Source organism: Microtus pennsylvanicus, chromosome 6, assembly GCF_037038515.1.
Source record: "Microtus pennsylvanicus isolate mMicPen1 chromosome 6, mMicPen1.hap1, whole genome shotgun sequence".
Lineage (NCBI taxonomy): Eukaryota > Metazoa > Chordata > Mammalia > Rodentia > Cricetidae > Microtus > Microtus pennsylvanicus.
This window is the reverse complement of record NC_134584.1, coordinates 125158911-125171940: the sequence shown is the minus strand read 5'-3', so window position 1 is coordinate 125171940 and position 13030 is coordinate 125158911. Positions and strand designations below refer to the sequence as shown.

Sequence of the window (13030 nt, the reverse complement as noted above, 5' to 3'; positions counted from 1 at the left end):
ATCCTCCCCCATCAATCACTAATTAAGAAAATCACCAACAGGTTTGCTGATAGCCCGATCTTATGGAGGCTTTTTCTCAATTGATGCTCCCCCCTCTCTGATGACTCTAGCTTGTGTCAGGTTGACATAAACCTAGTCAGTACAGCATCCTTGAAGCTCCCATGTGTGTTAAGTTTCCAGGGCAGTCGGCAAAGGCAGATCATCTACAGAGTGACCTCCCAACAAGACAGCTCGGTGCTACAGGTCATCAGTGGACCAGAAACATCTGTACAGGAGGAGATGTCCCTGGATGCCATGCACGTCTTCATTGATGAACATGGTGAGTCTTAAAGAACCCTAGAGAGCAAGAAGGGAGGCATCCATGGTTGTCTTCGGAATTCTGCTTGGTCCATAGTCTGCTAGCAATATTTCTCCTCCCCAAGTGGAGACTTCACCAGGGCACATGCCCAGTCCCCAGTAAATATTTATTAGGTATATATGATACATCCTCATAGCTTTTCCTGGTGCCTTCATATAAAAATGATTTAATGCCAGACAGTGGTGGCGCACGCTTTTATCCCTGAACTCAGGAGGCAGAGGCAGGAGGATCTCTGTGAGTTTGAGGCCAGACTGGTTTACAGAGCAAGTTTCAGGATAGCCAGGACTGTTTCACAGAGAAACCCTGTCTCAAAAACCAAAAACACACAAAGATTTAATGTAGTTACATGAGGAATCACCAAACAGATGGTTGGGTCAGCCTCCAAAAGACAAGGAACCTGGGCTCTGGTTATTCTCCGCGGGTCCTGGCTAACATCCTTTTAAATTTTTAAGTTAGTTCTTAATCAGTATACAAAGTAGCAAATTTCCTTATGAGGTTTCCACACTGGTTGAGTTTTGGTCAGCTCCCTCCATCTCCCAGCCTCCATCCTTGCATGAACCCTTCTGTCTGCATATTCACCGTCCTCTTTGAAATCACAAGGGTTCTAGTTCCCTCTCACTCCTTCCACGGTGCCTCTTCTTCCTCTCCAGGCCCTTTCCAGTTTCTTGGTCTCTATACACACTCACGCCAGCATAAACACAAATATATACAAATTGGAAGTGGGAAGCTGGGACCTGCCTGTGAGAAAGAATGTGCGGTTTGTCTGTCTGCCTGGCTCTGGCCCATTATCAGTTACTGAATACCCAGGATGCTGACTTCTGTGGCCTTATCTAGCTCATTATCTTGTGCCACATGCACACTCACACTCACACACACACACACACACACACACACACACTCAAACACTAGAACACAAACACATACACACACAGAGGCACTTTTGTCTAAGCCTCCAGAAGATGGAGTCCAGGCCTTGGTTTTGTTTTTGTCTGGCACTTTGGAGCTGAGGACCACTAGGCAGGTGTCTCCACCAGAGAGTTAGCTGCATTTCCTGGGGCCCCAGAGGAAGGTGCTCCTTGGGACTGGGAAAGTACATTAAAACAGGAGCTGATCTTCACACCCCAATAGCCAGGACCCTCCAGCCGAGCTAACGTGGCTCTGCAGTTGGATCCCATCCTTTCTTCTCTTTACCATGCTGACTTGAAGTCAGTAGCCACATTTGTTTACCTTCCCTGAGGCAGCCTGGACTCTGTGGCCTCCATCTTAATTGCATGCCTAAACAGCCTCTTTGTATACGTGATTCCTATGTGCTTGTACACAGAAACCACCTGTTCCACCCCTCCTCCAGTCCTGCTAAAAAGGGCTAGGGATGTATCAGTCTGTAGGGTGTGATAAGCCCTGGGGTAAATTGCTGGCTTCATTTCACCTATAATCCCAGCACTCAAGAGTCAAAGCAGGAGTTCAAGGGTGTCAAGGCTACATAGCAAGTTCAAGACCAGCCTGGATGACCTGGAAAAGAATACTAAGTATGGCAGCCCATGCCTGTACCCCCAGCATAAGATTGATAGTTAAAGGCCAGCTTGGAGACCTGAAAAGAAAAAGAAGTGGAAAGAAAAAAAAGCTAAAGAAAAGAAGGAGCCCAAAATGAACTAACAGCAGCTTATACACAGATCGAAGGCAGTGACATAGTGTTATAGGTGTCCCAGGCAGACTTGCAGAACATTTTCCTTAGTGATTTTCTCTCAGTGCCATTCTCCTTTGCTAAGTAAATTTCTACTTCAAATGTCAAACAGAACAAAACAAACCCAGTCACTCCACAGACCCTCTGACAGGACTGCCCTTAGCGTGGAGGCGGTGGCAGTGAGCTGGAGCTTCAGAGACAATGGGATGCTACTCTTTGCTCAAATCTCACCGTTTTGCAGGGGAAATCAAGTCGTGCTATTTAAAGTCTGGAAACCAGAAAGAAGGCTCCTCCCAACATCTGCCCCTGAACCCTGATTGTGCCTCTCGCGCCAGGTGAGTAGGCGTTGCCTCCCGGTCTGGGAGCCTGGACAGTGCTGGGGTCTACAGGCTCCTCTGCAGGAGCCAAGGCAGAGTTTCGTGTGAGATAAAAATATGACTTTATAGGGAACCCGGTAGAACCATTAGGTGAACAGGACAGGCGGGTGGAGACGGGGAGGGGACCTGTGTGAAGGAATCTGAGAATAGCAGCTTGAGAGCTCGGCTCCCTAGAGGACAATGCAGCATCTGCCCAAGGGCACGCTGGAAAGAAACACAGATGCTTTTCATTCATGGGTCAGTCTGCAGCTAGAGGGCCTAAGTGTTGCCTCTGTTTGTTAAAACTGTGTCAAAGAGCTCCTAGCTCCTAGTAGAGTGAGTTCCCTTGGTACCGAAGCAGCTTGCGCAGCTAGACAGTGCCAACTCACTGTGCACAGACCCAGCTGTTCAGCTCACCAGCTGTGGAGAAGGTCTGAGCTTCCCCAGGCTTAGAGATTCCTTATGGTGATCCGAATGGGTGGGTCTCCGTTCCTTGCTGTAAACGTGGAGGCAGATCTGCTATGTGCGGTGCATTAGAGCTGCGTGTGTGTCTGAAGAACCGCAGTCTATTACGGTATAATTGGCATGTTGTGGGCTTCTCACATGGAGACTGTAAATGGTGTTTTAAGAACCTGGGGTTGTGACTCCGTTGGTAGGACTGAGTTGGAGCCCTCCTTTCCAACTCCAGCACCGCATAGACAATGCACAGTGGCGCGGAACTGTAATCCTGGCTCTTGGGAGGTGGTGGAAGCAAGAGGACCCAAATTTCAAGGTCATCTTCAGCTGCAGATCAATGTCCAAGTCAGCCTGAGCTACATGAGACCCGGTCTCAAGGAAAACAAACAAAATCTAACCTCAGTGGCCTCTTGTTTCCTGAGTCCTGAGTTTTTTCAGGGGCATGTTGGGGACTTTCAGGAACCCTAAAATAAGGGACATCATTTTCCTTGTCATCAGGCAGAGCCTCTAGAATGTTCTCTCATTGATACTATGTCCCCATCATCAGTTCTCACCTGACCAAAAATTCTAGTGCCCAATGTCAGTGCCTGGAGGCCTTCCCTCCCTGCCACCCCATCCTTCCTGCTCTGCTCTGATGTGCCTGCCTACTTGAACCCAGGCAATCTTGCAGGGTCGCAGGGCCTGCATCTCACCTCCTCCCCGCTCTGCAGTCTCTTCCAGCCTCAGGTGCTAGTGTCTGCACCAATCAAAGCTGGCGTCCCCTGAGCAGACAGAGGCTTGGAAGGGAATGCACGCGCATCCTCCTCTCTGGTTTTAGCACTCGCTAGGACTGCAGCTTGTGCGTTTCATTGTCTAGCATAGCAGCTTTCTCAGACGACGTCTTCCACTGCAGGAAAACACAGGGTTGGGAACTGTTGCATCTTCTCCCCAGAGGCAGGTTGGCGTGTTCTTACACTAAATTCAGAGCAAACAGAAGCCTCCTATTTCATCCCAGAGTAAAGGCAGAAGCTTTGCATTTTTTGACTTTTTGTTCCTTCTGAATAAACATGCACTACTCTCTTCCCAGGTAAGCACACTGACCTGAAGTTACTAGTAATGCTAGTGTTCTGGATAGAGAGGGTGATCTGGGATAGCTGTGTTTTCAGTTTTGAATAAGTGTGTTTATCTTTATTGTTTTTTTAATTCTCTTTATGTGTATAGGTGCTTTGCCTGTATGTGTGTATCTATACACATGTAGTGCCCTTGAAGACCAGAAATGGGGGCCAGAACTCCCAGAATTGGATTGCAGAAAGTTGTGAGCTACCATGTGGGTACTGGGAATTGAGCCCCAGTCTGCTGGAATGGTAACCAGTGCTATTAACTTCTGAGCCACTGTTCAAAACCCATAGTTGATTTTATTAAGTATACAGGAAGCCAAAGAAAAGGAGAAATAGCCAGGGGTGACAGATGTTAGATAGTAACCTCTGCTACAAATGGCTCACCTTCTGGCTCTTCTCAAGTGCACAAGGTTTTCACTCTTGGGCTGTTTCGCTGATCTTCTCTTTCCTGTCACAGATTTAGGGAAGCAGCCCTACCCAAAGGTCACTTTGAGACAAACACACACTTGGGTTTGATATATACACCAGTGTGTATATCGGGACTTGAGGGTGGGGGGCAATTGTGTTTCCAGAGCCAGCTCTTCAGTGAGCTCAAACAGCATGTGACAATCTATCCATACAACATACATTGTATGTCACATATCATGAGCCTTGAAAGACTAAAACCAGGGACCAGAGAGACGGCTCAGCAGTTAGGAATACCTGCTGCTCTTGCAGGGGACATGAGTTCAGCTCTCAGCAGTCACACTGGGTAGCTCACAAGCATCTGTAACTCCAGCTCCAGGATCCACTCCTCTCTGCTGGTCTGTGTGGGCACCTGTGCACGTATTGTGTCCCTAGAGACAAGTAATTACACACACACACACACACACACACACACACACACACACACACACTTGTGCAGCATTCAGGACAGAGCCTGCACGGAGGGCACTCAGCAGTGTCAGGTGTGTGCCCCTTCTGGGTAGAGAAGGAGGACAAAGTTCAGGGTTAACTTTCCTCAGCAGCCAACCCCTGACATCAGCCAGGAGGAAGTCCATTCTCGGCAGGGGTCACTTTATCTGTTTGTGAAGTGGGAAGCCAAGGACATGGTGTTTCCCCAGCAGCCCGTGGTCCAACGCCTTGGCAGCTAGCGGTGTCTAGGGCAGCCTTAGGGCGGGTGTTTAATATTCTGTCTCTTGCACTGGAAGCCATTGAGTTCTGGACCCTCCGAGTCTAGCAAACACAACGTTGACGTTCTGATTGGAAGGGGGCCTGGTTAGGGCTCCATAAGCTGCTCACCGTAGAAGGTACTGAAGAATCCGCTCTTCCCCGCTAAGGTGACCTCAGGGGCTGGAAGAACCTCCGACTAACTCGTTAAACTGCTGGATCCCATTACTGGCAGGAAGGTGACTCTTGGCCATTGTGAGGCCTGGTGGTCATGTGACAGTTTTATGTCCCAGGTGCTGTGCTCTGAATGGGGACTTGTGAGCCATGCAACTTCTATGTCTCTTTAGGGATTCCTGGAGGAAGCTGAGAGAAGAGGTTCATTTCCCTTCCCGGCCTCCCAACACTGTGAGAAACAGCACTCCACCCCACCCCCGCACACACACACACACACACACACACACACACACACACACACACACACGCAGACTGGCAGAGCACCTTGAGTTACACACTAACTGTTCATCCAGCAGGTGCCTTGGGGAAGGTTATCTGATTGTTCCTGCTCTGCCCAGAAACCTGAGCTGCAGCATTTCCAGGGGCTGCTGGGAAAGGCTGCCTCACGATAAATCCCCTTCATGTTTAACTGACCAGAACACAGGACAGATTTCCTAGTTCAGAGCCCAGAGTGAACTACTCTGCCTGAAAACTGATCTGGAAGGAAGTCGTTAGCCCAGGAAATGGAAGAAGTTGCCTGAACGTTCTGAGCTGACATGGTTCGGTGCACACAGGACTTCACAGTCCTTTCCGGGTTTTGTAAAGAAAGCGCTGCCCCCCAGTCCCTGCTGCTCAGTCTCTCTCTCTCTTCCTTCTTTTCTTTCTCTCTCTCCCTCTGTGTGTGCATGTGTGTATGCGCATTCACACATGCACACTGTGTGTGTATAGGCCCGAAGAGAACTTCAGGATATCGGTTGAGACAGTCTCTCATTGGCCCGTAGCTCCCTAAGGCTGGCCGGCCTGTGAGACCTCCCAGGAACTGTCTCTGCCTCCTCAGTATAGGGATTACACACACACACACACACACACACACACACACACACACACACACATTGCCATGCTTCACTGTGTGGGTTCTGGGATCAAACTCAGTCCTTACAATTGCAAGGGAAATACTTCATTGACTGAGCTATCTTTCCAGCCTTGGTTTGACTTTTTTTGAGACAAGCAGCCCAGGCTGGTCTTGAACTTTGGGTTTCTATTTATTTTGTCTACAAATTTCCCAAGTACTGTCTTCCCTTTGAAAGCCCCGCCCTTGATGTTAGCTCAGCTCTCGGTCTCTTAGGGGTTGTCCACTCGGGATTTCTCCTCTGAGACAGGGCCTCTCACTGGGGCTGGGCCTCACCAGTTCGCTGGGCTTGCTGGCCAGTGCTCCAAGGCTCCACCTTTCTCTGCCTCCCCAGGGCCACCGTGGTGACAGGAGCTCGGCAGCACAGCCGACGTTTCCGTGTCAGCTCCGGGACTCAAACTCAGGTCCTCCTGCTTGTGTGGCAGGCAAATGCTGGTCTCCATCTCCTCAGCCCACGGCCACGCTGTTCAAGGGGTCTCCAAGAAGGGAAGCAGGCAGACAATTGCCAGAAATAATCTCCTTATTGTTGCTTTATTCCGAAGAAGTGGAGCCCTTGAGTTTGGCAGAGCAGGAAAACTGGGGTGCTCAGGACTGAGATGTGGGGTTGGGGATATCTAACCTCAGCCATGGAGATCTGTGGATCTGAATGAGAGGTGTGTGTTAGCTGCTGCGCCAGAGTTAAAGACCTGAGAACTCCCGCTGCCTTTGAGCACATGGAGGGCCAGGTGATGGGCCTGGAGTGCCCTCACCGCCGCTGATTTCTCAGTCTCTGTTCCTCCCACAGGGGTCCTCAACCTGGGGACTAAGACAGGGTTCAGAGTCCCAGAAACAAAAGTTGAAGCTGGAAGCTGAGCCCTTATGCCTGCACACAGCCCCAGCTGCCACACGGGGGCACACTCCTTCCACTTGCTTTCTCTCTGCTGCCTTTGTGGGTCTTATTAAAGAAGAGTTGATCCCCACCTTAAATTCAGCTCCCCGTTAGAATCACGCCCCTCCCCGTCTGCTTTCCCTTGGTGTCCTTCACAGCTGGTGAGCACGTTACACTAACGTCTTTCCTAAGGCATCCCTCTTATGTCCTGCCGTCTGTCTGTCCCACAGTGGGCCTGGAGCCCAGGGAAGGGCCTGCAGAAGACGTGCGTTCTCCAGGGGACAATAAACTGTTGTTTTAAAGTCTGGTGAGGAGGAAGAATTTCGGGTAATGTTTTCTCTGTCACTGGGAGGCAGCATTACCCTTGTATAGTTTGGGTACTTTTCAAAGCTTCCCTTAGGAAGGAGGAGCTAGGGCCAGCGGGAATCTAACACCCTACACTGTTCACCCCATGCCCAGCCCTGTCCCAGCCAGCCCAGCAGAGTCTAGCTGCGATTGTTTGCTTGTTTGTGTGAAACAGGGTCTCACTGCATAGCTGAGACTGGCCTCAGACTCCCAGTTATCCTCCTGCCTCAGTCACCCAAGTGCTGGGATTCCATGTTGGAACCACTGGGTCCCTAGCTTAGGGTCCCCGCCCCACCCCCTCCCCCATCTTCTTGGCTCTCTTCCAGGGCTGGCTTTTCTTGCCACCCCGCCCCCACCACCACCGATGCTTCTCTGAGCTCTCTCTCTCCTCTGCTTTCACCTTGAATGGAAGGAGTTGACCAGAGACCAGCCCAGCCTTAGGCTGATGGAGACCTGGTGGGGTCATTGAGATAGCCATTCCACAGAGTGGGCTCTCTCCGTGCTCAGATGTTTCAGGAAGTGGGAATGTCACTTGACATCCTCTAACGAACAGCCCTGGGTATTAGAAATATTTTCCTAACACGAGCTCTCAATCAAGCCAAATCAAAACAAGCCAAATTAAGAGATATCCAGGTTTAATGGGAGTTCTGTGCTCTTGGACAGCCCCGAGGAGAAACTGGGAATCTGAGCAAACACGACCACCTGGAGGAAGAAAAGGAGACCACATGTTCTTCTTTTGGGAGTTCACTTAAATATTCTTGGGTGTGGTCCTGACCTCCCCCGCTCCCAGGGGTCAGGACCTGGCCTGCTGGGATTTGGAATCCAGAGTGCTTACTCTCAGGGTCAGGGGGCTAGGATAGATGCAAGGGGCTGGGGCCTAAGCTCCCGACTTAACACTGGGACCTAACGCTCTTTAGCGCAGTAGAGAGCATTGGTCTCCTGATCCTTTACCGCTACAGTCACCACAGCCCTAGAGGAGGAGCATAGGCAGATCCATAGGAGGGAGGGTTTTGCTGATCACAGACGTCCCTCCAGGCTGCAGAAGAGCCCGCACAGGTGACACTGTATGTCTGTGATAAGAGCTCAGCCAACACCAGTGAAAGAGGTCCCTTGAGGGAGAAACGGACCTACTGTTTGAGTCTGTGCGATGAGACAAATGCAGGCTTGACCCTCCTCCCATCTGCCACCGGAGCCAAGGCCTTATCTAGGAAAGGCTGGCAGCCATCTTGCTACCTGTCAAGTTCCCCATCAATGGGAGGCAACAGAGACCAGAATGTCTCACCAAGTGCCTGCTTAGGGGACTCAACAGGACATTTCCGTCTAGTCTAGTTCTCCTGTTCCCCAGGAGGGAAACACCTCTCTCGTCCAAGTGTAGGTCCACAGGGGGAGAACAACGCCAGCAAAGTCAGGGAAGTCAGCAGAACAACAGTGGTTTAGACCCACTTCTGTTTGTTCTAGAACTCACCCAAGGCTGGGTGTGATAGCATGCAGCTTTAATCCCAGTACTCAGGAGGCAAAGGCAGGGGAATCTGTGAGTTTGAGGCCCAGCCTGGTCTACATAGTGAATTCCAGGTCAGTCAGGGTTACACAGTGAGACCCTGCATCAATAAACTAAAAACAACAACAACAACAAAAAAACCGAACAAATAAAACCAACCCTTAGATTCTAACATAAGGTATTAAACTGTCTACTCACAAAAGCTATTTGTTTACTTACTTTAAAAGTCATTTTGATTATTTTGGGGAATTGTGAAGAGGTCAGGGGGCAGAGGGCAGCTAGTTTTTCTTCTACCATGAAGGGCCTAGAGATCCAAATAAGCGGTTTTACCCACTGAGCCTCCATCTGGCCAATATTTATTTTGGAGATGGGGTCTCACGTATCCCAGGCCAGCCTGGCACTCACTATGTAGTCCAGGATGACCTGGAACTTCTGAAGCTCCCGAGTCCACCTTCACAGCGCTGGGATTATAGGTGTGTGCCACGCCAGTCTCCCCGTGCAATGATGAGAAGTGAACCCACGGCTTTGCATGCCAGGCCAACACTCTATACTCCCTGAGCCCCAGCCCTAACCCCATGTTAAGGATGTTATTTTGCAATAAAAGCATGCTTAATAATATGGGGGAATGAAGTCCATGTGTGGCCCCTCCTTAGAGTCCTGCTTGGCAGGAAGATTGGCAGGCGTGCCTCTAGCAGAGCTGTTTCTGACATGGCACGGTAGTAACCAGCCGGAGAGGCTGTCTACTAGCTCCCCATGCAGGGGTGTGGGTCTCTCCTGACTCCTGTCCCTGGGTCAGCAGACATGACCTCCCTCACCTGCAATGTAATCTAGTTTCTCGGTTCCAGGCAGGGCAGCTCTCACGCATCAAATCTCTGAGTTTCTGCCCCCTCCTATCAAGGAACTTTCATTTCAGATAGAGACTTAAGCCATTTCACAAAGGCCACTTTTCTGAGGACCTTCCTGCTACCACAGAGGCGTTTCTTGTGTGTAAACTTTGCGGTGTCCGCAGGAGTGATGCAGACAGAAAACTGGGGTTGGGGAGCCAGCATAATGCCATAGTTCCTTTTCCCATTTCTGTGATCAAACATCCTGCAAAAGCAACTTAAGGAAGGAAGGGTTGCCTTGACTCGGTTTGAGGGTATGCTCCATCATGGTCAGGAGGGCGTGGTTGCAGGAGTCATGTGACATTCAGAGTCAGGAAGTAGAGAAAGGTCAATGCTGGTGTTTTTACCTTACTTTTTTTCTTTATTCAGTTCAAGATGTTAAGGCAACGCAGGCATACTCAGGGTGTGTCTTCCCACCTGCCTTAGCCCAATCCAGTCCACTCCCTCACAGACATGCCCAGATGATGTGGGATTCCCCTCTGTATGCTGTGGTTACCACTAATGAATATAGAAAGATGGCTTGAGCCTATAGCTGGGCAGAACAGAGGTAGGTGGGGGAAACTAAACTGAATACTGGGAGAAAGAAGGCGGAGTCAAGTGAGAAGCCATGTAGTCCTGCCAGAGACAGACGCCAGAACTTTATACCTGCTAAGCCATAGCCACGTGGTGATTCACAGATTAATGGAGATGGGTTAGTTCAAGATATAAGAGCAAGCTAGAGATATGCTTAAGCTGTTGGCCAAACAGTATTGTCATCAATACAGATTTCTGTGTGGTTATTTTGGGTCTGAGCTGCTGGCTGGTCGGGAAATGAACTAGCAGCCTCTTATTACACCCAGAAGCGTGTCTCTTAGGTGAGTCTAAACCCTGCCAAGTTCACAGTTAATGTTGGAAGCTTTGTGCCTACAGTTAGCCTCCCATGCAGAATTTTTAGCTCTTTATAGAGAATTTTAAGGATCAGGACCCAGATGGTCCCTTTTGTGCTGGACCTCTCCACCCTCCTAGTGATTCTGGGTAATAAATAAATGCATCCCAATGCAAGATGGTCACCAAAGGATTGTTCTCCCCCATTCTCAGAGAGATTCTTCTCAGCTCTTCCAGTACCACCACTTCAGACAGCCCAGATCCGTCCTCGGGGGACCCTGCAGTCAGTGCCCTTCAGCAGCAGCTGCTGCTCATGGTGGCTCGAAGGACACAGTCGGAAACCCCACGGGTATGTGTGCGCCAGTGTTGCTGTGAGCCTTGGGTGTGCGCATGTGCCTCTGTGTGTGTGTGTGTGTGTGTGTGTGTGTGTATGTGCCTCTCTGTGTGTGTGCGCATGTGCCTCTGTGTGTGTGTGTGTGTGTGCGCATGTGCCTCTGTGTGTGTGTGTGCTCGCACGCATGTGCCTCTGTGTGTGTGTGTGTGTGTGTGTGTGCGTGTGTATGTGCCTCTGTGTGCGTATGTGTACGCATGTGCGTACATGTGTGCGCCAGTATTGCTGTGAGCGGCGGCTGTGAAAGCCTTGGGTGTGCGCGTGCGCATGTGTGTGTGTGTGCATACGTGTGTGTGCATGTATGTGTTCATATTGGAGGATGTATTGCGGATGCAGGTCTACATATGAGCTTGTGTGTTTGGAGTCTGGAGGACAGTGTCAAACTTGGAGTCATCCCCAGGAACGCCGTCAATCTCCCTTGAAACAAGGTCTCTCTTCAGCCCAGGAAGTTCCAAGTAAACCAGGCTGGCTGACCAGCAAGTCCCAGGGATCCACCCGTCTCTGCCTCCCAGTGCTGGGGTTTACAAATGTTTACCACTCATGCCTGCTTTTTTTTTTTTCACATGGGCTCTGGGAGTCAAATGCAAGTGTCCTGCTGGTGTGATGAACATTTCGCTGACCAAGTCACCTCCCCAGCCCCAGCAGCAGGCCTTAAGGCCTGTCTCTCCTCGTGAGTCAGAGCTCACCCTGAGTTTCCCATGAAACATCACTAGAGGGCTGTCTGAATGATGCAGCTGGCAGACAACCCTCTGCCAACGTTACTGCATTCTGCTGTCTCAATCACGTTCCCAAATGCAGTAGAAATCCCTTCCTATTGCCATAGTGACCTTCGGTGGTTTGGATGCATGGACCCCTCAAGAGCATAGTTTTCTCTTCTGCCTCACCTCTCCTGGTTTCGAGAATAACTGCTTTTTAAAAAGTACGATAACTTTGTATTTACTGACTAATATACAAAGCTTCTTAAATATTTAATTTGGAAGAGTTTTTTGTTGTTGCTATTGGTTTGGGGGATGTCAAGGGTGGCAAACATGAAGGCTTCTGTTATTTTACTAAGACATCCTTTGTTAATGTTTGTTTAGTCATCCAGGCAAGCTTTAAAGAGGCCCGAGGGATCGGGAGTGAGGATTCCCAGGCAGCAGCATCAGGGAAAGCTGGACACAGACAGAGGCCTGCCTATGAGCTGCAACGGCTGCCTGGGCCTTAGGGAGTAGGGGACAGGGAAGGCTTTTTAGGGGAAGGAATTCTTGGAGTTGACTTCCAAGAAGAGTGAACTTCCTCTGGCTCGGATGTAGGACCGCAGAGGGGATAAGCTCAAGGTCATGTGAAATTTCTGAGCCTCACATTTGCCTTCCTCCTGGCAACGCCTCCATTCCTTCTAAAGTGCCTCGCCTTTGCAAAATTAATATGGTTTTATATTTGGTTTTAAGATGGCTCTGCAAAAATTTCTCAAAGAAGTCATATAATACCCTATTGGCTAATGGAAAGGACAGACAGTTCTCAGAAGAAAAAACACAAATGACCAATAATGATTTTAACATGTGTTCAACATCCCTAGTGATCAAATTAAAACTGCTCAGAGACCCACCTCACCGCAGTCAGAATGGCTGCCAGGAAACATGGCAAGGCTTCCCTGCTGGTGGGCGTGCAAACGAGGGCACTCGTACAGGACGTCACTGTGGAAGTTTCCTTTAAAATTAGAAGTAGGGGCTGGAGAGATGACTCATCATTTAAGAACACACACTGCTTCTGCGTAGGATCCATGTTCGGTTCCCAGCATCCATGGCTTCCGACCTCCTGTAACTCCAGCTCCAGGGTGTTTGATGCTCCCACCTGCAGTAACCTTTACATACCCCCACCCCCACCCCACGCCATGCCACACACACACAGACCTCTAAACTAACACTAAACATTTTTAAAAGAGCACTTATTTCTGCTGTGGGCGTGGACCCAAAGGACTCCA

The 13030-nt window shown here is 49.8% G+C and overlaps 1 protein-coding gene across 1 annotated transcript in view; it reads left to right on the top strand.

Annotated features, from left to right (window-relative positions):
* The window catches only part of Pcnx2 (pecanex 2), a 121489-nt gene that overhangs the window by 14780 nt on the left and 93679 nt on the right, over nt 1–13030 (top strand). Inside the window, exons 7-9 of the mRNA XM_075977696.1 lie at nt 174–319; nt 2281–2374; nt 10893–11028. Coding sequence (XP_075833811.1) covers nt 174–319; nt 2281–2374; nt 10893–11028 — 376 coding nt within the window. The remainder of the gene's footprint in view (nt 1–173; nt 320–2280; nt 2375–10892; nt 11029–13030) is intronic.